At 42.8% G+C, this 25,895-nt stretch overlaps 2 protein-coding genes across 12 annotated transcripts; one reads left to right on the plus strand and one right to left on the minus strand.

The window, feature by feature from the left end:
- The first annotated feature begins 1,337 nt into the window (after positions 1 to 1,337).
- illr4 (immune-related, lectin-like receptor 4) lies at positions 1,338 to 5,132 on the plus strand. Its single transcript, XM_084696250.1, has 6 exons — positions 1,338 to 1,513; positions 1,933 to 2,010; positions 2,540 to 2,668; positions 4,120 to 4,277; positions 4,475 to 4,611; positions 4,760 to 5,132. Exons 1-6 carry the CDS (start codon positions 1,447 to 1,449, stop codon positions 4,938 to 4,940), a joined length of 750 nt encoding a protein of 249 aa, XP_084552376.1. The 5' UTR covers positions 1,338 to 1,446; the 3' UTR covers positions 4,941 to 5,132.
- Positions 5,086 to 25,607, minus strand: zmym4.1 (zinc finger MYM-type containing 4, tandem duplicate 1). 11 transcript variants are annotated; one of them, XM_084696243.1, is made up of 32 exons: positions 25,408 to 25,607; positions 25,052 to 25,151; positions 24,693 to 24,847; positions 20,379 to 20,503; positions 19,976 to 20,279; positions 19,790 to 19,881; positions 14,958 to 15,699; positions 14,696 to 14,754; positions 14,493 to 14,591; positions 14,323 to 14,377; positions 13,912 to 14,158; positions 13,499 to 13,706; positions 13,199 to 13,402; positions 12,864 to 13,014; positions 12,461 to 12,576; positions 12,188 to 12,376; positions 11,782 to 11,932; positions 10,869 to 11,041; positions 10,599 to 10,740; positions 10,158 to 10,289; positions 10,016 to 10,053; positions 9,691 to 9,835; positions 9,408 to 9,520; positions 8,620 to 8,824; positions 8,302 to 8,511; positions 8,049 to 8,164; positions 7,522 to 7,690; positions 7,128 to 7,279; positions 6,932 to 7,046; positions 6,596 to 6,844; positions 6,278 to 6,401; positions 5,086 to 6,158 (listed from the first exon to the last, which is right to left on the minus strand). In XM_084696243.1, the coding sequence occupies exons 1-32, from the start codon at positions 25,598 to 25,600 to the stop codon at positions 5,909 to 5,911; spliced, it is 5,523 nt and encodes a 1,840-aa protein (XP_084552369.1). In that variant the 5' UTR covers positions 25,601 to 25,607; the 3' UTR covers positions 5,086 to 5,908. The 11 variants fall into 11 exon arrangements, with proteins under 11 accessions (XP_084552369.1, XP_084552368.1, XP_084552371.1 ...); XM_084696242.1 differs by having other exon boundaries at positions 24,693 to 24,853; XM_084696245.1 differs by lacking the exons at positions 25,052 to 25,151; positions 25,408 to 25,607 and adding an exon at positions 20,636 to 20,705 and having other exon boundaries at positions 24,693 to 24,804.
- Between the last annotated feature and the right edge of the window lie 288 nt (positions 25,608 to 25,895).

A 25,895-nucleotide genomic window follows, 5' to 3' on the forward strand; every position in this document is an offset into this window, starting at 1 on the left:
AAAGACCTGCAATATACAACCACTAGAGGGCGCCAGCACACAATTGCCCTGTCTAAGAGATGAACGCGAAGCAGGTCAGTTTAGGTTGTTTAGGTTCAGTTAGGTTGTGTTTGTCTTACACATTAACTTTGCCATGCTAGGAGTGTGTCCGGGGGAATATTATATGTAGTCATTTTGTAGTATTTTGAAAAAGAAATCCCAAGCCAAGCTTGAGCTAACATCTAAGCACACTTCTTACACAGGAGCATGGACCTTGAACTACTTGTATACAACAGATTCAACAATCAAGAGCAAAGAGTTTCAAGATGTAAAATCGAAATACTAAAGTCTTCAAGATGAGAAAGATAGGATGGAGTGGAATCTCCCACAACAGTTTCAGCTTTTCGGTTATGCAGATTGACATGCAATTGGTTTCGTTTGATTATTGTTTGCCACCTGAATTTTATAATATTACAATGTATTGGATTTAAGAGAAGAAGACATTGGTGTTAAACCTTAATACAAATCTCTCTTTAGATTGGCAAAACAGGTACGTGAGCTCATATGGGGGATTATCCTTTTTAGAATATGGGCACTTAATAAGTCTAATGCACCTAAGAAATAACTCCTGGTGAGCCCTGCACAGCAGTGGGCCCTGGTCCACATTAATAATTTTCTGATCATCTTGTGCCTGTATTCTTTCAGGAGTATTGTATAACTGAACATTTTTCTGTTTGGAAACTGCTTGTGAAACCTGTAAAACATTATATATTTAGAGCACATTTTTGCTAACACACTGTTTACAAACCTGTTAAAACACATTGAAAACAAGCAGAAACATCTAAAAAGCTGAATATTTATATAATTATTCCGACACTGCTAATTACAATGTAGGTTTTTCAGGATAGTTTCAATATAGACGGTTTTTAGTCTAGGATCCAAACAAACAAAACGGGATACATTAAAAATGCAGGAGGGGGAGAACTAAAACCCTCACAGTACAGTACTGAGTGATTACGCAACACACTTTTTTGGGTGTAATTATTGCAATTGCTTTATCATTGATCATTTGTTCAACATTTGTATACAGGACTATATACAAAGATATGGAAAAAGTTATGGACACTGAAGCAAATTGCTGCATTCTGATTCATTCTTGTAAAGACTCTCATGAAATACTGATTCATGAAAAAAAGTTTAAAATTTTTTTCACGATTTTTGTAATGCTCCCTGTTGTTAATGTTTTTTTAGGTCAGTGTTTTATGATTGACAATGCATGCTTTCAGTGTGAGAACTACTGCAAGTGTTATGGTCACATTTTGAGACATGTATAAAGGGTTTCGGTGGTTCAAATGAGTTCAAATGAGTTCGTTCAAATGAGGACGTTTATAACACTTGTAAACACTTCCCCTTTTTATTTGTTCAAAACGTGTAGTTACTTCGGACATTCGACCAACCGAGCAAACCATGTCTGAGGTATTATATGCTGATGTTAATTTCCAAAAAAAAGAAAAAGCTAAGAGAGAAGATGATGGTAAGCTCCAAACATCGCATTTTATTTGAACACACATGCGACATTATGTGGTCATTGTAAATTGTTCAAATCAATTGTTGATTAATTCTAGTTTAAATATAAACCACGGCCTCTTGGGGCTTAATGCTTAAATATCTTTGACATGCCTACACAACATACAAAGAGCAATATCTACATTGCATACAGTGAACTGCAAAACCCATACACAATGTTAAGGCTAGGCTGAAATGGGAAGCCTACTTTTATTTACTGTCTGTTCCAATGGATGTACCTGGTGTCTGGTTAAGACCACATCAGATAAATATCACATGATGTCAGAAATCTACCAATTCCTTTAACTAACCATCTTGGAACATGCATAGATAAGATGGAATGCTTCAGTTTTTCATTGACTTATCACAGTTGCTTTTGTATTGGAGATACATCTTCCACTTGTAAGGACACCACATACGCCGAGATCAATTTCAACAGAGATAATCAAAACCAGGCCACCAATGGTGAGTAACCTGAGAACTCCCCCAAAGGTTAATGTGCATTTGTATATGTGAGAGTGTATTTGTGAGTGCATGTGTGTAAGTACATATATGGACAAGAGCCAAGTTTGCTGATGGAAGCCATCAGTCAGGTGACTGACAGACTGACTGACTAAGCTATTGGAAAATTATTTACCTTAAAAAAAACGGGCGGACAAAACACATTTTAACTCACAAATACATTTGTATTCATATTCAAATTTCCATGATAGGCCCATACATCTTGATCATATTATGTATGACAAATCTCAGGTATATTATACTCCTGAAAGAATATAGGGACAAAATGATCAGAAAATGATGAATGTGGACCAGCAGGGCCCACTGCTGTGCAGGGCTTCCCAGGAGCCATTTTCTTTTTGACAAAATGAGTGAATAAGGCATTCTTAGTTGATTGTGGTGTACAATAATTTGTAAACATTACTCTATGAGACAGTTATGTTTAATAGATTTTATACAAAATATAAATAATCAAACATACTGTGTTCCTCAGCTGGTAACGCTGCCTCCCAGCAGCAGGTGGGGTCAAAGGTCATCCAAGGAGGTCGCAACCCAGTAAGAGTGGCTCTGGTGGTTCTTGGTGTTCTTCTGATAGGTGCCGTCATCACTCTTGTGGTTCTCTGTGAGTGGAACTGGAACTGTTTCATCAATTTCAAAGATTATAGAAGCACAGGAAATAGATACAGTATAAGTATAGATATAGAGACATGGCATTCCTGAAGCCCTCCCTCACTGCAGGAAGGCTAAATGTTTAGATGATGGAGGCCTTCTGACCAGGTGGTAATCCATCCCCAAAGAACTGATTGAAAGCAAGTTAGACACACACATAAACATAAACAATGTCTAGAATGTTGCCCAATTCTGATGGGGGGAGGGGCTTAAACAGTGGCTCACGTTTGAGTGTGTATACCACCGCTTGAGGGTTTTCCTCAGGGGTCTGTGTCTGAATCTGGTCCAGGCCCTTTCCTGCATGTCCTCCCCTTTCACTCCCTTTTCATTTCTTGTTATTCTTAAACTTCACATCCCAATAAAGCAGAACTACCCTAAAAAATGTAATAGAGGAGTGTTACGGTGTGGTACAGAGTGGACCCAAACGCAGCACAGATACAATTAGGTGTTTTATTGGGTGTAGTCCTGAGTTGTGGTCTTTGTTTGATGAATCAGCGGGTCGGCAGGCAGACAGGGACTGGGTTTGTCAGATGATGATCCTGGGCACAAAGAAAACAGGTTTACAAAAGGCAAGTGAATGAAGCAATGCTTGAGGGTCAAAAGCGCATACTACCACTGTAGCTGTGACAACGATCTGACGAGGAGTGGTTGGAAAGCCGGGTTGAAGTATGCAGGATGATGAGGTAATGGGCGGCAGGTGTGTAGGGTCTAGGCAGGATGATACAGGTGAACCAGCAGGGAGTGTAAAAGGGACAGGGACCAGGCCGTGGCCGTAACAAAGAGAACTTTCTTATACCGGCACAAAAGCAGTTTTCAGAATGAGTTTCACTGTAATATGCTTTACATGCATGACCAGAACATATGGAGGATATAGCTCAGTGGTTTGAGCTGTACATTGCTGTAGATAAAAGTGTCTTCTAAATTAATACATTAACATGGTTCTCTTGACAGACCATTAAATTACAAAATATATTGTTCCTGACCTAAAGTGAGTTTTCTGATTACACTTAGCCTATTTTAAATACTAACTAATATGGATTTTTATTAAGTAGTTACAACAATGAAGAGTGAAGATCTACAAACCAAACATCTTTCAAATATGAACAAAACCCATACAGAGAGGAATCACACAGGTCAGAACAGTCTATGCGTGTTGCCTTTTCACCAGTTAATTCTTGTGAGTTTTCTGAATGTTACTGTGTTATAATGCATTAAACAGTGATGTTAACTTATCAACATGAAAAGGGGGAAACTATTTGAAGTATATCAGTTGAAGCTGAAGGAAAAACCACATCCAACTGATGTGAGATCTCATGCAGGATGTTTCCCTCAAAACACTCACGGGATATGAAGTTGTCCCATAATTCTCAGCCCATGAATGTCACTTCAAAATTCTGTGTGCAGACTGCAAAAAGGATCCCCAATATGATCCCCCTGACTGGAAGAACTTTAGAGAAAAGTGCTACTACTTCTCCTCTGATATGAAGAACTGGACAGAGAGTAGAGATGCCTGCATCTCCATCGGAGGTCACCTGGTCATCATTGAGACTGAAGAGGAGCAGGTATGTTTCTATTGACTCACTATGATGATGGATTGTGGATGGACTGTGATTAAATCAACTCACAGGTCCATGTGACTTGGTGCACAACTTTCAGTAGAATTGCACAAAACCAAGAACACAAATTTAAATGATTTAGAAAATCTTCTGCACATGGGTGATACAATACAAAGCATAATTAACAATGACATTGTATTTAGAATTTCTTGACAAAGGAACTTGGTGGAAAATTAACAACTGACAAACAAGAAGACAAGTTCTGGATTGGGCTGCCTGACCTGAAGGAGGAGGGAACTTGGTTATGGGTGGACAATTCAAAACTCGATACACATAAAAGGTTTGGTCAATCTCATGGAGTCTTAAAATGTTTATTTTACTTTTACAGTGCAGGTGTGATGTACTATAAATGTGAAAAATTCACCTTGATACACAGTGGTACTTATGGATGTGTTAATTATAACCAACTGTCTTCTATTCTTACGCAGTTTCTGGTTAAAAGGAGAGCCTGATAACTGGAATGGAAATGATCATGAACAAACTGATGGTGAAGACTGTGTTAGAATGGGGGAACTTAAACCCATCAGCAAATGTTGGCTTGATAAATGTTGTTCAGCACTTCAAAGGAGAATATGTGAATCAAATAGAACAATATGCAGTAAAACCTAATAGTCTAATATTTCAAGTAGCAGTTTGTTTATTTTGTTACGTTAGTAATTAAATGAGCATCTAAATACCCTTGTGCAAAAGAAATGTTAGCATGCATAAACATGTTATTGTGATGGTGTACATATACTGTGACAGAAGCTTTGGAGACAATGCCAACATTTATTGATTCAATTAAACATCAAAATGTACCAATCTGTTTTGGCATTTATATATATATATAAAAAAAGAGTAATAATAAAGTTTTCAACCGAACACAACCCAGAGCCTTCTATGAGTTGAGACCATTATAAAAGACACCGGTTCCTGTATCAGTCGAAACAAACTACTTATAAATCATACAGCACGGGTATGGCCTCAAGCTTAGAGAGAAATGTCTCACTTTCCTCATTGATAATAAAACTATCAAAGTGTTGACATCATGTCAAGGAATACACACTTGCATTCCCACGTCTAACAATGTCAGATGACTGTCCTAATATGGGCATACATGTCAAACGTCAGGGATTCAGTTGTTATGTTACAAAGTACAGCCAATATACCATCTTGGATAATGACCAAACATAAACTACAGCTCCTATCACATGAAGTGCATCACTTTAAGATTTTGAACCTTCATATCTGAGCATTATGACAATTCCTTTGAATCATATTTGATGGTTAGTTCTTCAGACTAGTGTTATTTCCATGGGCCTGACAAAACCACTCTGATCCTCCAATTGCAGCATGGAAATCGAGAGCTGAAGACTCTCTCTCCATATCCTAGCTACGCAGCAGCGTCATACTGGGTGGTAGACACACATACACCCCTCTGCTTCAAAACCTCAAAACCTTGACATGTGGATCCCGGCGGTCGACCATCCAGTCCTACCTGAACAGCATGGACAGTATTTGTGTGTATTTGCATGTAAACAAGATGTGTGAGTGGGAGAGCAGCTGGTCAGTCCTGCTGTCCTCTCACATCACAGTGCTCAGTCTGAGTCTTCATCATCATCGCCCCCCAAAGCTGGAGGGGAGGACGCCTCGTCCTCCATCTTGTCTCCCTCTCCTCCCTCCTCCGGCCTCAGATGCATCTCTCGGACTGTGAGGATGCGCGTGAGCATGGTTTCCATGGTGGTGTCGTCGAGGGGCGTCGAGGAGAACCACAGGGGGCTGTTGGGAACGCAAGAGCGTTCTGGGTGGAGGTAGAACACGTTGGTCCTCTGTTTTACTGACTCTGAACTGGAGGGAGAAGAGACGCTGACACTGATGTTGATGTGGTTACTACGACAACTAAGGAAGGCTTTGTGTGGTAAAATAAAGTGAGTGAGTGAGAGTGCTTGAGTGCCTGCATCACTCACCACTTTGACAGGTAGAAGTCGTAGAGTCGTACAGGACAGCGGAGAGGGTTGTCATTGTTCTCGACCATCTCCAGCATCTTCTCCTGCTCCTCCCTCTTCCTCTTTGCTGTCACTCCTTCTGCTTCTGGAACATTCATATCGATCATTCACCCTTAATGTGTTCTCCAGTATATGGGGATATGTAAAAGGGTAGGACACCATAAAATGGAAACAAAAATAAACATTGTGTGTGTCCTGTTTAATGAGTTTCCATCGCTTAACAAGTATTGCGCTGCACACAAAGGAAATCATGACAAAATGAAAAGGTAGTGTTCATACCAGCAGGCGGATCCTTGAAGGAGAGGGGCGGATAGAAACGCAAGAAGTTGGTTTTAGAGCCATCGAAGCTGGAGCGCGTGCAGCGCATGACGTGGCCAAAGGAGAGCTGGTGATGCTGGGCAGGCGTGCGGAAGTGGAAGTACTTGGTGCAGAAGAAGAGGAGGGTGTTGAGCAGCACGATGGGGGAGTAGGCCCCCAGCTGCTTACAGCCCCACAGGTACTCCTCCTCCACCCTAGAGTGGACGTAGCCTGTGTGGGGGTGGGGTGGGGTTAAGCACTCTTCCACAAAAGACATGTTGATAGTGTGTTTAAGTGTGCGTTTATGTGTGTGTTTACCACTGTCTGTGATGGTGGGTTCAAAGTCCTTCAGCAGCTTTGTGATCTCCATGGTGAACTTGCTGTAGAACAGATCGGTGAAGATGTTCTCCATGCGGGAATTTTCAAACAGGTGCTGTGGAGAGAGAGAGGGGGCGGGTTATCACCCGGCGACCGCAACGACAAAGCAGCATGGCTGTGTGCTGTGAAGTCTTACCTGCTGCAGACACAGGCACAGGTAGAACAGGCTGTCTGGGGAGTAGCGCTGACCATTGGGGCGCTGCACCTCACTGATGAAGCGACAGAGGCCGAAGCCCAGTTCGGCCGTGGTGCACTTGAGCACGTCCTCCTTCAGGACCATGGGCCGAGCTGGCACCAGAACAAACACAATGGTTAGGCTACGGTCTCAATAGGACCAGGCACGCTCTAATCCATATAAGGACAGAACAGTGATGGGGAAGTAAAGGGCAGTTGGGCGGGCTGACTGCAGCGATGTTGGAGATGTTGGACCCTGAGGTTAGTGTCGTGACTACGCAACTATACCAAGAGACAGTGAGTGTGAGAGTGTATGCAGAAGTTGGGGAGTGTGTCCAGAAGTATTTCAGACTCACAGCCAAACCGAGGGGCGGGCTCCACGTCTGGCCTGGAGTTCCTCCATTGCACCCATCTCTTCCAGGCGTCCACCCCATACATAATCTGCAGCTTGGGGGGCTCCGTGACCCCCACCTCCTCCTGCACCCCGCTCAGTGATGCCGCGGACGCCTGTGTTTCATGACCCTTCTGGGAGAAATAGAAGTGAACTTCTTTTGGTTAGTGACACACTAAGTGTTTTGTTGACAAGACTGTGGTTAAAGCTGTTCACATCTAGTTGCCCCAAAAAAACAAAGAGGAAGTCTGCAATCAACAGACATAAGTGATGCAGTACACAGTCAAACTAAATTCTCAAATGTTACTATGTTGTTTGAACCCATAAATGTGCCACACCCTAAAATACCACCAGTACATGTAAACGGACAGTCAACATGTCGACGCCTCAGTTAAGGTACTCAAGTACTTTTTCACAACACTTTTCTTTTGTCACGTGCAGTTACTTTTGCTTTGTATGACAAAAGTTAAGGAGAGATCGATACAAATGTACCTTTTTCTTCTGTTGAACTTTCCTGCGGGGCCTTTGACGTGGTGGGGAGCGGGGGGCTGGAGGGCTGGGGGGCCGCTGGGCCTGCTGCCTCCAGTGGGCCATCAACTCCAGGGTTTCTGTCAACAACAAAATACACACAAATTAAAACAGAAACCTTTACCATTTGTTATTCTTTTTACTATCATTATTATATAAATTACTTTAGGAAATGTCCCATGTAGCCCTGGGGACTAAGATAACTCCATTCTCTCACCAATGGGGAAGTCAGATTCGATGTCCAGGACAGGTGGTTGGGCTGGGGGATCTGGTTGGCCGACAGGGATGTCCACTCTTGATGGAAGCGTCTCTCTGGCAAAGGGCAGATTGGAGGGGGGCCCGCTGGGGCCACACTCATCCTGCCAGTTGTTGAGGAAAGTGGCGATATCGTCGGTGTCCAGGTCCTCACTGTAGTTACTCACCCGGTCTGGTCAACAACAAAGCCCAAGAACACTTTGAGATGTGGGGTTGGGGGGGTCCAACAAGAGGGAGAGGAGATTGAGGCTAAACTAGTCAAAGGGGAAAGACTCTTCACCATCTTGTATGGGCGCAGGGGTCTGACCTTGCCCCGGCCGCGGCCCCGGCCTGTCCTCCTCTCCGTCCTCAGCCACCATCTCAGCCATCAGGAGGATGTCGGCCTCAAACGGGTTGGAGGGGATCTTCTCCTTGATCTCCAGGATGGTCTTCACGATGCTCTCCGCGTTGTCAAGGGTGACCGGCAGGAACATGGGCACGGGCACCTAAAAAGGGAGGAAGGGTGTAGCGGAGCTAAGCTAAAGTCAAGTCGTTCCATTCCTGAAGGACAAACTGTATACATGAGTACTTGTGTGTTTAGATAAGATACAACTGTGCCTTTTCCAAAAAAGAGAGAAGAAATAGCGTGCCCAATATCTCGAAATGACAATTAGGCACACAAACTCTCCAAGTCATTGTAAGGACAAGGGAGTATCTGTTAAAGATAAATGTTTACGAATAGCTGATATATATTTATATGTCCGTGTTGTTGTATGTCGTGGTTTGTCTTTATTTTTCTCCCGTATGTGTTAGGAACAGTGAGAAAGAACAGTGTCACTACTTTTTGTGAGAATTATTTGGAGTAAGTAGGTTAATTTAGTGTTAGTGTGAATTTGTGTTTCTTGGTTCCGCCAGTTCCCTTTTTCCACTGGGTCGTTGTTGTGTTTAAATAAATGTCCACCGTAAGCATTTTGGTTTCCTGGTAACTGTGCTGTCATGCTCCCAACAAATCCCTCCCCGTTTCACACTTTGTGAGGTGTTGAGTGTGTTTGTGAGGTGTTGAGTGACAGAGATGAGGGAGGGGCTTACCGGTATAGGGAATCCCACAGGATTGGGGGCGTACTGGGCATAGAGGTTCATAGGGATGGGCACGTACACTGGCACTGGGATAGGCAGCACAATCACCTTGGGGAACCTCTCATCTGTGGAGCCGTATACACACAGTAACATGATGACGTGTCTCTCCAGCCCGTGGAAAAGCAAATTGGTTCAAAGAAGGTTTGTGTGTTTAATCAACTGCAAACCAGCACTACCATAAACCCAAAACTAAGGTCCAAGTTAGAAAGGGGGTATGTGTGCATGCATATGTCACCTGTCTGGGACTCAGAGTTGACCATTTGGGGTTTACACATAATTTCCTTGTTCTGGACCATGGGCTTGCAGAGCAGAGCCTTGTTCTTCAGAATCCTGGGGGGTGGGGCAGGGGGGGCACGAGCCATGTCTGTCTGGGTGCTGGCCTACACAAACCACAAAGTTACTTGAAGGAAACTGAAGGGATTTTTGGGTCACAATACATTCCTTTATTTCCCCCCCAAAAATCTGTGGTTTAAAACTTGTATTAATTGCAAAAACTAAGGATAAAATCTAACAGACGATTGGAAAAGCTCAACTTTAAGGTATTGTCGCCTCGAGCTTACATTTCCTACGATCTTCATGAAAGAACCAGGAACAGCTCCTGTAGAGAGAAGTATGAAATCATCAATAGGAAGCTGACAGTTGAGTCAGCTATGTTACAATGCGAGGAATCAGTGGTTCTGTTGGTATTTTGGGCATAGGTACCTTGTAGGGCAATGCTGGCTGTGGTTATGGGCTGCTTCGTGGGTGCGCTAGCGAGCGAAACCACATTAGCGATGATGGGAGTGGACCTGCTAGCCACTGTGGTGCCTACTATTGGAGCAATGGAGACAGGCACTGGAGGAACATGATGAAAAGAGAGAAGGGAGGGAGGAGTATAGAAGAGGAGAAGGAGGAGAGGAGTATAGAACAGGAAGAGGAGAGGAGTGCAAGGAGAAGTAAGAGAGATGAGTGAAAGAATGAGGAAGAAGAAGAGGGGAGAGTTAAAGGAAGAAGAGGAGAGAAATGAAACAAGGAAGAGGAGAGGAGTAAAAGATTACAGAAAACCGTCTTCGGTGTTCTAACAACAACAGCTCAAATCTTATCCAAAAAATGAGACTAAATGAGACAAGAACACTGTGGGCTCTTGCTGCGTTTGACCCTTACCTCTGGTTTGGTTCTGGCTAAGGTTCATCTGGAAGCAGAACTGCAGAACACATTGGACGTCACAGAAGTGTTTGACCTCGCCCAGCATTTGCAGTGTCTCCGTCAGCTTCCCCTGGCGCCTGCACTGGTCACACTTTGCCACCTGGAGGTCAGAGACAGGAATGCCAGTTAGGGGCTGTATGTGTGTGATGATAACCAAGAGAAGAGTAAAAGAGTGTTTGTGTGTGTGTGTGTGTGTGTGTGTGTTTGTCAGGCTGGACAACTTCTCACTTGGCAGAAGAGCATGGTGAACTTGGACCTGCACGAATCAGAGCAGAAGTTCTCGTTCTTGCCTCCAAACTGTCCTTTAACCAGTTTCTGGGAGGTGGAGGCACAGAAGGAGCACACATGGCAGTACTGCCCCCGAAGCTTTTCCAGGTCCAGGTTATACAGCAGCTTACAGCCTGGGGTAGGAGGAGGAATGCTTGAGTGAATGAGAGAAAGCCAATTCCTATGTCTCCTGATAACATCTGAAGGAATCGACAGTTGCAACTAAAAAGCCGTATTTAACATATTCGTTCATGTTTCGTAGGGATTTCCCCACTCAGTCGACAAGTCGATTGTTGGGGCGATGCTCTTGGCCGGCTAAGATTTTTTTTTAGTCGAGCAGCCGTATGGAAGTGTGAGATCTGATTCCTGCTCGTGTCACCGTTGCTGAATTAAAGAAATGTTCTACAGAAATTGTAGATTATATTATTTAAGACAAATAAAGCAACTCTAACCATATATAATAATAAATAAAAAGGCCTTACGGTTTTCCCTTTCGTTATTCTGCGTATTGTTTTTGCACATGAGCACAACTGTAGCCGTTAGACTAAACTCTACCATACTTTGTCTACAGTTGGTGTTATTAATCCTTAATTAAAAATGCCAAATGGCAAAGAAATCTGTAGTATGGAAGCATTTCATCAATGTCCCGGATTATTCAAATCATGTGGAATGCACTCTGCCAACAACGGTTTATATGTTTGTCTAGTTGTCAATAACCCCTCTTACGTATGCATTTCTTGCAGATTCTTTCAGGAAAAAAAAAGAAAAAAAAAGTTTCAAATTTAGATAAGTCGATTTTCAGAAGTGTTCAGTTGAGTGTTGGTCGACCAAAGAAAATCTTAATCGGGGACAGCCCTAGTGTTTTCTAACTTACCTTCACTGCAGAAGGAACAGTCCTTGGAGTTGATCCTCCTGACTTGATAAACAACCTTCTCAATCTTGCAGTACACACAGCGGTCCATCACAACGTTGGTCTTCTTGCACTCCTCAGAACACGCAGGGCTGCATAGGAACATAAACTTATCCTGAAAAGAACAAACACACAATTGAATTTATGGATGTGCACTTTGGCCCTATTTAACAGCTCAAGTTCTCCACAGAGAGAGCTTGCGTGCCATTATGATTTGGACTAAAAACTTCACACGTGTTGTCATCAATCATTGCTGTCACTTGCGAGAACTTGATATTCATGTCTATTCCTTGGTTAGTTTTAGCCATAAAATAAATGTTTGTCTGTGCATGTCCCAAACTTAATGAGTACAGAAACAAAGAAGAAAAACCTTGATTTGAAGGATCTCAGGCTTAGTAGTGACCAAGCGGTCACACTGGAAGCACGTTAGCTTGACAGGTCCCTGTGGTGTGGCGGGCGCCGTCTGGCTGGTCTGTGATTGGACAGGGGGTGCAGGAGGTGGGGTGGGCTTTTGTACCACATTCACCGAGCTCTGCTCATTGCTCTTGTTGAACTGCTCCTAAGAGATCAGAGGAAACCATTTGATCACAGCATAAAGTGTAAAGAAGTGTGTATTTTAGTGTGCGAGTGTGTTCCAGCATACCTGGAAAGTGAGGACGCAGGTCAGGGTGCAGAAGTTCCTGATGGAGGAGTCAGACATGGCCAGGTGGAAGGTTGGCACTGCCTTCTGTTTGCAGTAGTCGCACTCCGCCAGCCCACCTAGGAAGGAAATAAGAGGGTTGACAAAGAAAAACAATCGTTTATGGAACTTCAATTTTGTGATACACACAAGTGCAGGGAGCCATGGAGCGCGCACACACACATGCAAGAGGCATCCATCTGAAAAATTCCTTCTCTGCCCTTTTCCCTGTCTTACCTCCCAGGGTAGGCCGGAGAAGTGGCCAGACGCCTCAGCAGCGCCTGGGGGCCCAGTCCAAGCACTCACCTCATCCTGGCCAGGTACTGTGTGTGCGTGTGTGTGCGTGTGTATAGTCAGTCAGATATACCAGAGGAGCTGACACTCTTGATCTTGTGTGCGGTCAGACAGCTGCTGTTGCAGAAGACGTCTGTCTTGCCCTCCAGGTCAGTGGACTCCGCCATGTCTGACAGCGGCTTGGACACGTGACACATGGTGCAAGGGGTAGGGGTCTTGCAATTCTGCAAGATACACACAGATAAGAGATATGGTAACAGGTAGATATTTCTAGAAGCCTAAAGTTTAAGACTACAAGAATATTATTTCAGACTTTAGCTTGCAAACCATATATTAGCTCTACCAGTTAACCTCTGTGCTGGCAGTCTCCCGTTTCTCTGTAGATTACAAGAGGCACTGTGTGGTTACCTGTTTGTATGTGGCCTTGCAGGCAGCCTTGCAGAAGCTATTGATGATCTTGTCCACCTTCATCTGAGGGCTCTTGTCCTGGCAGTAGGCTCCACAGTTCATACAGGTGGTCATGGACAGCTGTTTGGAGGTGCGGAAACTCTTGAAACAGCTGTCCCCACACAGCTTGTATACAACACCCTGGACTGTCACTTCGTGTTGCGTCTGTATGTGTGGGCAAAGAGCAGAGGGTTCCCATTACAAGTGTCTTTGGGTCTTATTGAAAAGTGAGGCAAAAGAGGGAGACATATCTCAACTTACAATGCGGGGGATTTTACAATAGCTGCACTTCTCAACTATTTTTGCAACGGTAGTGGTGAGAGTTGGGGTGGAGGAGGAGGAGAGGGTTAGTCCGGCAGCTTTCCTCTTAAAGTCAAAGTAGGAGAGGCAGGCGTCACTGCAGAAGGCCTTCCTCGTTCCTGCCGTGTCCACAGGAGCCTTGATCATAGTCCTCAGACAGGTTATATGGCTGACAAAATGGGACAAAAACAAGACAGTCATAAGCAACAAAACTGGTAAACAGGCAATACATTCTATAACAAAGAAGACATTTTTAAAGTGTGTTGTAATCAACAACTGTGTGAACTTGGACAAACAAACGCTTTAGGTGGAAAATAATTATCTTCATTCTTGAGCTAAAAGCTGAAGTCTTTCCCCCCTTCTCCAGGACTCACTTGAAGCAGTAGTGGCAGATGGTCTTGTCAGGGGGCAAGATCTGGGAAGCAGGGAAGGGTCTGGTGAGGCAGGCAGTGGAGCAAAAGAGAGACGAGGAACCCTTCTTTTGGTAGGCTGTCTGGCCCTTCAGAAGGGCCATCTTACAAGCTGCACAGGCCATGCGTGTGGAAGGGTGGAACAGGGGCAGGGCACAGGGAAGTGTTGTCTTGGGGGGAGTGGGCACCAGCACGGGGCTTGCCATGGTCACTGAGGAATACAAAAAAAAGGAGAGTGTAAAACAGTGAAGTGGGGATAGAGAGAGGGGAATAAGCAAAACATTATGAGTAGGCATAAAAGTGGAAAGGTTTTGGTGGCTGAAGTGTAGTTGTTGCTAGGGCAACGCATTGTACCATGCTCCTGAATTCACTCACCACTGGGCGAGGTGGCCCCTCCCACTGAGAAGACGGCACTGATTTTCAGATTGTCCTGGTAACAACAAAGAGTACAGTATATGTGTTAAAGTCGGTAACAGTAAGTTTATAAAACGACAACTTGAACCCTGCCTGGTTATCTATACTTTTCTAAGTTTAGGACACCGTACCTCCGCAGTCTCGGGTTCATCCTTGACTTGTCCTGAGGTGGAGTAGGGCACAAGGGCCTCGTTGTACTCCTCGTCTACAGGCTCATCCTTTACCTTGACCTGGGAGGAAATGCTCAGTTTAGACAAAGGAAGTTTCACATGCAATTTCAATAAAGAGTAGTATAGTTTACTCATACTATTTTCAATAGTCTGTGATCACTCGCCTTCTCAATTTGTTTGCTTAGTCCCAGTTTAACTTTGTTCTCCGGAGCGCTGGTGCAGTCTTTACCCGTAGAAGGAAAAAGCAAGACAAAACAAGTACATTTATATAGCGTAGCAGTAACACCATCCACGTCACACAAGGGGTTTAACAGAGTTTGGATGTAGAGAAAGAGGGATAGGTAGCTTCACTTCATTTTGTGACCAGTCTTATAAATATGTCTTGTATATTGTAAGAGAGTAGAGGACATCATTTTGTGTTTTTACCTGAATTCACATTTGAGGGCATGGAATCACTGCTGTCTTCTTCCATTATGATCTTCTTTTTACCATCCTCCTGCTCTTCGTCTTGGTCCATGATTTCATCAGTCCCTGTGTCCATCCCCCCAATCATGTCAACCCCCATATCCAGAGAGCAAAAACTGAGGCTATCTACACTCCCCTTTATGACTGAGCTCATTACTGGCATGCCCTTCATATCTTCATTCATCTTCTCATGCCTCTCCAACTCCTCCTCTCCATCTTCTTTCTGCTCATCATTCACCTCAGCCAGATTTTCGTCCTCTACCTTGATGGTGTTCACCTCCATCTCATCCAGAGCGTCCTCTTGGGTCTCCATAGGAGAGGGAGCGTCCAGGGGTGTCCTGGCGGCTGAGAAAGGTGCCTCCCCTGCAGCCTGAGAGGCCACCGCACTGCCTGAAACACTGGAAGTCTGCGAAACAACCATGGTAGCAGTTTCTTCTGCAGATTGTGGGGTGACTGTGCTGCTTGATTCACCTCCACCCTGGACTAATAGTGTTCTGGCTGTTTCTTCTTCAGGCTGTGATCGATCAGCAATGTCTGTTTGTAATGCCGATTCTGTCATGGCACTGACTGTTGCTGTGGCATCTAGACTCGGCACAGTCTGTTGAGAAAGTTCTGGGCTCGATGTGTCTGAACTCACCGTTTTGTCCAACTTGTTCAATGGACCTTTCTCAGAGTGTTCCTCCATTTCCTGGTTTGTATTTTCCTTGAGTTAAGGAAATTAATATTGGATTACATTTACCATCTTGCTTATGCTGCATGATTATGATCACACCTAAGGCATGCTGACTATCCCTTACATGACAACAGTCCGCAAACAACATGCAGTGTTTGGCTGCAACAAACAAAACAATCGCAACATGGGGCAGTACCATGCTAACATAGATGTAAACACATGGGAAAGAGTAGCTAACGTTACGTAATCTAGTTTTAGGCGAATTTACTTATTACCTCCAACTGAGTCGTTCCCTTGGGCTCTATCATAACCTGCTGAAGGTATAGCTACCTGGAAGAATCAATTTCGTGCTACAGAAAAAGAGGCGTACTAGTACTGTAGCAACATAGCTAGCTCTAACAAACTGAAAAGCTGACCCGTCTTAAGATTCACGACGTCCGCACGACACTTTCTCTAAAGACATCTTACATAAGTCGAGCGTTACCTATCAAATGGTGCAAATATATTTGTATATAGTGCAGAGACTAATGCATTTTTGCCATTTTTACAAAAAAACTATATGAACTCTAGTGTTAGCAAATGGATGTATGTACTGCTTTGCAAGTAGTCCGAGATTCTCGCGCGCGACTTAATAATAGCCGTGTTGCCAGGTTGCTTCCAGAAAAACCCGCACTTACAATCGAAATCTCAATTTTGCTGCAAATCAATGGTATTAATGGTACAGAATATAAAACGGGCAACTACAAACATTGTCAGTGGTAGTACTACAGTACTAAAAGAAGGACGTTTATGCTAGGTACAGAATTTATGTAGGAATATATGAATGTATATGTACAAATAACTCCACTATGAGGAATATTTTGTTTACAATAATTTCCCCACATAAAAAGTATTTAAAAGGTCCTATGACATGCTGCTTTTTGGATGCTTTTATAAAAAGGCTTAGTGGTCCCCTCATACTGTATCTGAAGTATCTTTCCCGAAACGAGACAGTCCCACAATGAGCTTTCCTTAGGACGTGTCATTTCTGTGTCTGTAGCTTTAAATACTAATGAGGAGGAGAGAGGCGGGGTTAGTGTGCAGATGTGCACAATCAGAATGCTTTGCTCAGTCATTTCAATGAGAGGAAAGGCGGATATAGTGCACGCCATAACACCAACAGCAGAACGGTTATCGAAATTACAAAGAAGTGTACCAAACTCGCGTTACAGTGTGTGTGTTCACAAATATACTTGATGCTATCTACCTTTACATTAGCGACAGTAACTGGGCTGTTAGCTGCAGAGCTACATCCATATTCTAAGGGTAACAAGCTAGGTAACCATTAGGCTATACAGTAAAGCAACAAAATGATATAGCGTTAGTTGACTTACTTGTCGGAGTTTTGTAGCTGAACCAAGGAGAGTTGGTAATGATCCTGACTTTATTTTCAGACGTTGAGCAAGGCCAGCTCTGTATTGGCCCAAGTTTAGGAAACAGTCGTCAGTGAAATGTTTGGCGCAGACATGCAACACTTTCGGAAGTTGTGTCGGCACATTTCCAGAGAAAATGAAATTAAAATACTGGTTCCTCAGAGAATCGGATGAAGGAACTAGAAAAAGATTGAGGTTTTCATCTATACATCCAAACACTGAACAACTGCAATGCTTCGCTCTTTTGCCAGCCATGATGTCTCTCGAGGAATAACCAATATCGTGCTTGCACGGCCTTAGCTCATTTTCTCATGGACGGGCCAAATTCTCTGGGCGGGCATTGCAGAGAAAGGGAGGTAACCTTTTCCCGTATGACGACATACAGGGAAGATTCCAGATTGGTCCATCTGAGATTTAATTTTCTCAAAATTGGAGCCGGATACGCAGGGATTGGTTTACATCTATTGCCATTTCTAGCCACGGGGGGACCATAATGGTTTTTTTTTTTTTTTAGTGAAATGTTCATGCCATGGGACCTTAAAGACACTGAAAAGTGGCTGGAAGTATATTTACTATTTTTTATTGAATAATGCTGGATGCTATAAATAGTCAAATATGCAAATATCACAAGCTACGTGCACCGCCCACAACAGCTGACCCGCTAGTAAACGCTAACGTAATCAATGCTTTCAGTCGACAAGGAAATATATTGACCTACATGCAGAAAGCTTTACCTTGAGTCTTGGTCGAGTAAAAGACATGCATAAAAACGAGCAGACTTCAGCTCGCTGTCGCAGTTCTCAGGATAGTCAACACGGCATCGCACTTTAAAAGGTCCCAAGGCCTGAAAATGTCACTTTGTGAGTTTTAGCCTGCCTATGGTCTCCCAGTGGCTAGAAATGGCGATAAGTGTAAACCAAGCCCTGGGTATCCTGCTCCGCCTTTGAGAAAATGAAATCTCAGACGGGCCAATCTGGAATTTTCCCTGTATGTCATCATACGGGGAAAGGTTACCTTCCCTTTCTCTACTTTGCCCGCCCAGAGAATTTAGCCAGTCCATGAGAAAATGAGCCATGACCGTGCAAGAACAATATAGTTTTTTCCTCAAGAGACATCATGGATTGCAAACGAGCGAAGCATGGCAGTTGCGCAGTGTTTGAATGTACAAATGAACACCAACGTTTTTTTGTTTTGTTCCTTCATCCCAGCCTCTGAAGGACCAGTGTGTTCATTTTATTTTCCCTAGAAATGCACCAACACAGCTTCCCAAAGTTTTGTATGTCTGCGCCAAACATTTCACCGACTGTTTCCTCAGCTCGGGCCAATACGGCCTTGCTGAACGTCTGAAAGTAAAGTCTGGATCAGTACCAACTCTCCTTGGCTCAGCTACAAACCTAGGACAAGTAAGTCAACTAACTTTTATCATTTTATTGCTTTACTGTATATGGTTATCTAGCTTGCCCGCCTCTCTCATCCTCATTAGCTTTTAAAGCTACAGACAGAAATGGCACATCCTAAGGAAAGCTCATTGTGGGACTGGCTCATAGTGGCTGTAATTCTGCACCAAGGCTGAATTTCAGGAAAGTGAAAATAATAATAATAAATACTTCAGATACAGTATTACGGGACCACTAAGGCCTATATAAAAGCATCCAAAATGTTAATGCCATGGGACTTTTAACCGTAATTTCTTTATGAAACTCATTGACTTTTGCATATGATTTTGGAAACACGCCTTGCTGAAATGACCACTGCATATACGCAGTCTAACCAAGTTTGTTGGCTTGAGAGGCCGATGTCTGTAAATAAATGTAAGCCCTTTTTAGCAGCACAGTGGGATTTTGGGGTTAAAGTGTCACAAAGCTTTACAGTGCGTTCACACTGCAGCGACGCAAATCGCTTGCCATCGCTCGCCTTCCCACAGTTCCTCTCGCTGGGGGGCATTTCAAACAGATTAATGTAGAATGTAGTTCTCTAAAGTCACTGTTGTAGTTTTCATGGCCAAGTGTGCAGACTTGGGTTTATGTACTTGCAACATCAATCCAAATACAACTTAGGCTATATAAAAAATACAAAACTGTTTAGCTAATAAACACACGTTGACATGTGTAAAAACGTTTTATTTACAAAAAGCCCACCAGGAGCACCGACAACGTCGGCAAACCTGCGCCAAGCATCAATCTTTTTATTAATGTCTTTGTAAAATACAGGGACGTATTGTTCAGGACTGGATATGCAGCCACACAGGCGATTAGCTTCTCGTTCATCTTAAAAACTGAAAGCTGGAAATGTTTACCATGGTAAATCTCAACTCAATCGCGTCGTGTCGCTACCCACAATTCACCACGCAAGCAATTTGCCTGGCTCTATAGAAAATGAATGGAAAACATGTTGTCGCTCGCATCGCAACGCTGCAGTGTGAACGCACCGTTAGAGTCCGGTTTACATCCAGGAACTGCACACTCTACCATGTTTGCTGTCAGACCTGTAAGCTCAAATAATAAATGACTACCTTTGGAACTGCACTCCCAAGAACCACTGTCACATTTGGAGTGCTTTCATACTGAGGTTCAAATGACTGAAAGTGGTGAATCCATGGTTGGAATCACATGATGCATATTCAAATTTAACTTTTGAATATATGTTTTGTATTTTCTGTATATTTCTGAAAAACATCACCTAAATGATTAACATGTGATGACACTCACCAACGTGTCAGCATGATCCAACTCAGCAGAATTCCTTCTTTTAATGACAACCTCATTGTCAGATTCTGAATTCTCTGTGAAGTATTCATGATCTGCAAAACCAAATGTGTGGGTATGTAAATAATTGTGTTGATTATAGGCTGTGTAATAGAAAAATAGTAAGTGCTGGCTAAATTTGTCACTGACCTTTAAATTCTTTTTCATAACATATAAAAAAGTTAAGTCGTTGATAGGGCTTGCCTATTTCTTCTTTATATTCCTTTAGTATAAAAGGTTTTTGTGTCCCTGGGAGAGTAATGACTTGTGATCCGTCTGGATATAGAAGGACGTACGGCCCTTCATCCACGTCTTTGTTGAAATCCTGTATTTGTTTCACAGCTTGCGTGAGGAGTTGTGGTCCTGTGATTTCCGTATGTGTGGGCAATACAACGGTTTTCCCACGTACTGGCGTAAACATCCCGTTATGCATTGTCATGACTCCAACATTTATCTTAAAGAAAAACAGTAAGCACTTTGGCATCCACTGCATCATATGATTATAGCTGTTCATACTCAGCTGTTTTAACTGAACACACTGACATTTGCTCACCTGTACTTTCTTCTGTGGCTTTTTCCCTCCAAGGAAAAAGGACAAGTTAAATCTTTCTTTCGATTTATTCTTGCGCTTCCTGCCTCTTGGTGGTATGAACTGGTGCAACGTTGGGTCCGGAAACACTGTTAAAGCAAATACAAAAGTTATCCATTGTTAAAATGACCAAAGTAGTTAGAATGATAGCTAAGTATGCTTCGAGCCAACCTAATTTAGCTAAATAGCCAGCTGGCTAGCTTCATAAACTTGAAGATCACCTGAAGATTGTCCGTTCATTGTTTCAGTCCTGTATTTTGGCTTGCTGGTCTCTTTTAAAATCTGAAATCCCTTGCCACAACAATTCGGTAGATCAGAAAAATGCTTATATTGCCCTCCGCAGTAACTGGATGGGAAGACTAAGTTTTTAAAAAATGACCTAGGATAACATACAGCAGCATCTTTTCGTACTTTGTTGAGTCTGTCTTGCGATGGTAAGGCAATGATGAACCTAAAAAGCTCTGAAGCTTACCAGTATTTACACAGCGAGAAAGTCGGGCGAGTGTGGCTAAAAGAGATCACAGAAGACCTAGTCTACTTGAAAGCTGAAGCAGAGCCAAGTCAGAGTCTTAAAACAACCCATCATAAGACCTGGGTATTGGTATCACAGAGAGGAGTGATACAGACAGCAGGCCGTTGGTGTATTGCAGATCCAGGACGCTCCTAGTCATGCAGCAGCAATACTGTGGAAGGTTAGTAATGATAGTGCTAACGAGATTAACATGATCTTGAAAATGTGTAACAGTGTCAGGTTTGTAAACAACGGAAAGTCTACTTAAAGCATAGAAGTCGGTTTAGCATGTGATTACAAAATGTGAAACAATTCCTTCTTGTAGGTTGAGAATGCAGTCAGGCAAGGTGAGACAAGGACAGCATGTACTGATGTGTAAAGGAAATTGAATAGTGGTGTAGGGCTGTTTTGGCAGCCCCTTCGTCACTGGTCACCCAAACACTCGTCTGAGATTGCATGACTCGTTGATTTGCATGAATGCTAAAATGACAATCACACCTTAATGACACACCTGTGGAGAGGTGATTTCAACAGTTGAAGAGCAAGGTGGACAGAGGAAGACTCTGAAATTATCATTAAAAGTTGTGTTCTTTTAAATATTGTTCTAAACAGCTTTTAATGTCCTGTTTGATATGATTTTGTTTCTTATTTTATGTATTACATTCTAGTAATAATTTTAATACTGTAACATGTACAGGGTTTACAGAGTTTGTGCCTGCAGCAGACCAACATGTGTTTATATTCCCTTGTCTTGCAAGGGTACCACTTGGTCTACTGCAGCCTTGATTAATGATCCAATTTGAATTTGTATGCATTAGACAACTTTTCAGTCATATGACCGGTGTCCCAATTTTAGTCAGGTTAAGGTGTATATAGGAATACGTTTTTACCAATCACTGAGTTCTGTTTACGATACAGCTCCGGTGCGTTAGGCGCCTAGTCTTCATTGTAAAGACCTTTGTTAACCATTACTCTGAAGGTATGTTTTGTATTTGATGATATGTCATTATCATTGTATTGATTATCTTGTTATTTTGATAATAAACTATTATTGTGCATTTTTAGTTACTTGTTCTCCTTGAAACGTATCTATCACGCTACGGCAGTGAAAACTTTGATCTAGTCTGGTTGATATAATGGCACATAGACTTTTGATGTAGGTTTTAACTTAAGGCCTCTGAGTCACTTACAGTGGATCTCCATGCTCCGAAAGAATTTACCGCAGTCTCTGCATGATTGGTTTACATACTAGGTCAGTGGTTAAATACATATTATAGTAGTGATAGACGACTGATTAGTGAACACGCATACTTACGGGTCGATGCTCTGATCAAGCAGACGATTTTTACCTATGTCAGAGTTTCATGTCATTAACTGTTTGGTGCTCAAGGTTGCAGGTAACGCACTAGTGCACATTTCTAAAAATTTGAGTCAGATATTAACGAGTCAATTATCTACCTGAACATCTAACCAGAATTGAATTGTGTTGCCCAAGCCGGCGACAAACACAAAACGTCTCCGGCCTTACAATTCACCACCTACAGTGGTGCAAAGAAGAATGTAGGTCTGGTAAAGGCAAAGCATATTCATAATAGGCGCCACAGACCTCAAGACACATATCCCCACCCAACAAGGCAAGAACAAATCAATTCCGCACCATCTCCCCGACTCTTCAGAAACCATGAGGATTTCAAAACTCACATCAATTCCTCAGTGATGGCCCCACTCTATCAGCTTCAAACTAATGGTCTTTTCCAGCTTGCTTACAGAACGGATGTAGAGAACAACACTGAGCCAGACCAAAATTGAGAATCACACTGATCATAGTACATGTCTAACATGTAGCAAGTGTTCAGTGTTTTACCAATCCTACAATGCTTTATCCCCCAATCAAATATCTACATTGGAAATAGAAACAAAGACCCGGAGTAGATCACAGGTGTGGAATGATGCTAGGAGACTGCGTCTAACTGCCACCCCAGTGAAACGAGTCCCCAAACGACACACCACAGACCCCCAAAAATTCACCGGGAACCCAACCACAAAATATGGCTCTGAAAATGAAGTGAGGGTCATCACATTCCTTGAGAGCAGAGGGCATGCTGTGCACAACAGAAGCCTTGTGGTGCATCCTGATCACCCCTGGTTGGCAACCAGTCCAGATGGAATCCTTGACGGGACAAAACTTCTCGAGATCAAGTGCCCCTTCAAGAGTCAGATGTCTCTTGAAGAACTTCTAACCCAACCAAACGGTGACCTCAAAATATTGGATGATGGAAAGTACCTAATTTGTCCAAATGGAAGAGCTGGATACCTTCAGGTAAGCTGGATGGTTTAAGGGCAAGATATACTATAGCTGCATTATTACAAGAGATAAACAATATAATGTGAGTTAATATTCATAATTTGGTGCCAATTAAATGTATTTTCTATTCTTTTAAACACAAGTGGCTATGATGTGCCAAGGTCTACAGAGCTGCAAACTGGTTGTTTGGACACCAAAGCAACATTTAGAATTGAACATTTCATTCGACAAAGATTACAGTGTGTTTACATGACCATGAGAAACCTTATTACTAGCAATTGTCGGTTTATGCCAATAGTATGATTACTCCGTTTACATGTGTAATTAGTAGGACTGTCAAAGTTAACTCGTTATTAACGCGCTGTGACTTCAAAACAAGTGGCAGCCATGAGCAGTTACCAAAACCCGCAAGAAAGCCGAGTAAGGTGCATAATTGTTTATTGCCATTATCGGGTTATGATCGGCGTAGTGTGCATGTAAACGCACTCACCGAGTTGAGCGTTTACACACTAATAGGCCTACCTACGTGACAAACAGCAGAGCAACTGGCTAGTGATTTTGGAGGAAAGAAACTACATCTCTGCCCCAAGTAGGCCTACCTCAAACTGTTTTGTAATTAACCCCAAAAATACTACACCTAACTAAAAACTAACTTAAGACATGTTTAAGCGCAGAAAATCAAGGATGCATTCAACACCGTGAGTATACTGTACAGACATCCCAACCTGCAGACTCATTTCCGGGAGCTGGCCCCCCCAGAAAGCCAACCTGTTGTTGTTGCGGCTTGACTGTCAACCACCATCCGGACGACTCTTGGGCGTTTCTTCTCAGGTGGCTTCTCATAACCCAGATAAAGCGTTGGGTAAGGGTTTTCCTCAGTTGGCGCTTTGTCCACAAAATGAAACGAACAGACATAACAATATTTCGGAGGATGTCTTAAGTTTAGGTTTTCCAGCCAATTTCTTTTAGCCTCGTCGTCATCTTTGGGCAGTGGATGGAAGCTGTACCATTGCGGGCACGTACACTCCATTTTCTTTTTTGGCTTGTGGTCAAAACACTCCAATTTCAACCAATTGTTTAGTTTTGTCCGGTTGTAAGTACACCCACGAACGGCACACGTTGTCCCCGAGCTTTTTAAAGCCATAATATTAACCAGCAACAGCAGCAATGTGATTATCCTCCAACGGAAGTACTTCACCGGAAGTATAGCCCACAAACGTTTACCCAGAAACCACCTCAGGAAACTTGAGGAATCCACAGTGAATGTGTTTTGCACTTCATGGCCATAGCGGCGCATTGAGGCCAAGCACCCAACCAAAGGCCACGGTGGAGCTTGGTGGAACAGAATAATGTTCAACTTAATTCACAATACAGTTCTGTTGTATTGAACAATATATAAACAGGACCTGATTCATCCTAATAATGACGGCCCTACATTAGTTAAGATATTAGAAGTTCTTACCAGTGCAAGGACCAACACCAGGCTCAATTCTGCAGTTATCTGAGGACAGGCAAGCTCCTGATTCTGATGCAACCTCATCACTAAGTTCTTTGGAATGCTGTACATCATCTGGTGGTCTGTGGGTGGTTTCTTCCTTTTTTCTTTTCCTCTTAAATCTGATACTCCGAGATGAAAGCAAACTGTCAGTCCAAAACAGTTTAGTAGCGTGGTAGATTAAAGAGGTTATCAGGTACCAAAACCAGTCAAGTGTAAATTACATAGCCTAGCATACCTTAACAGGGCTTCACATTCTCTGCATTTGGATGCATGCAATGTGATCCCAGTTAGCTACTAATTAAGGCTAAAGTGACAATATTTACCTCTCAAATTTAGGATCGCCTTCCTTTATTTTACACTGGGCTGAGTAAGAAAAGACAGAAGGGGCAAAGTCGGGACTATTGAAGTCCATAGATACCTCTCCTGTTCAAAAACAGAGTATTCTAGTGATTGGCAGTACCATAGTGAACTAACTTTAGTTATAGAAAACTTGAGTTTGCTTTAGGCTATATAACAACGCTGCTATAACAATGTAACGAAATTAAAGGTAAGTTAGCTAGTACGACTAAAACTTATTCTATGTTCTATTGTTAGATAAGATAAGCGTTCAACTCAATATTTACCTTTATTTTGTTGTTGCAAGACAAACTGTGTCTGATTTAGTGTAATGTTAACTTACCTGATATGAAGTGTGAACTGCAGAGCCGGGCATTTTTTATTTGATCCTCGTTCCAATCGGCTCTTCCAAGGGCTTGTAACCAAAGTCGTCTGCGGTTTGCATTAAAAGGTGTGTGAGCTGATGGTATTCGGTAAAACTTAAGACCACTGTTTACAGATTTTCGATTCTGGCATCCCACAGCACAACACGACATTTTTCCGGTCGTCTTTTGCAGCCGACATGCGCAATTGAATCTGCGTGACGTCCTGTGACGTAGGGTGATAATTGGTCTATTCTTCCATTTGCGATTTGGCACCCTGCATCGATCGTTGATTTTATTTCATAAATCTGGGAATCCATGGGTCAGTGAATTAGGTACCCCGTAATTCAGCCCAAAACCTTTGTGTCCTTGTGTGTGTGCATGTTAGAGATACAAAAAAAAGAGTAAGAGAGAGAATAACTCTACTAGTTGTTTTATTAAACAAACATGTTACAGCTGCTACTAAATA

The sequence above is a fragment of the Hypomesus nipponensis genome, chromosome 4, assembly GCF_054491055.1.
Source record: "Hypomesus nipponensis isolate SF chromosome 4, ASM5449105v1, whole genome shotgun sequence".
Classification (NCBI taxonomy): domain Eukaryota; kingdom Metazoa; phylum Chordata; class Actinopteri; order Osmeriformes; family Osmeridae; genus Hypomesus; species Hypomesus nipponensis.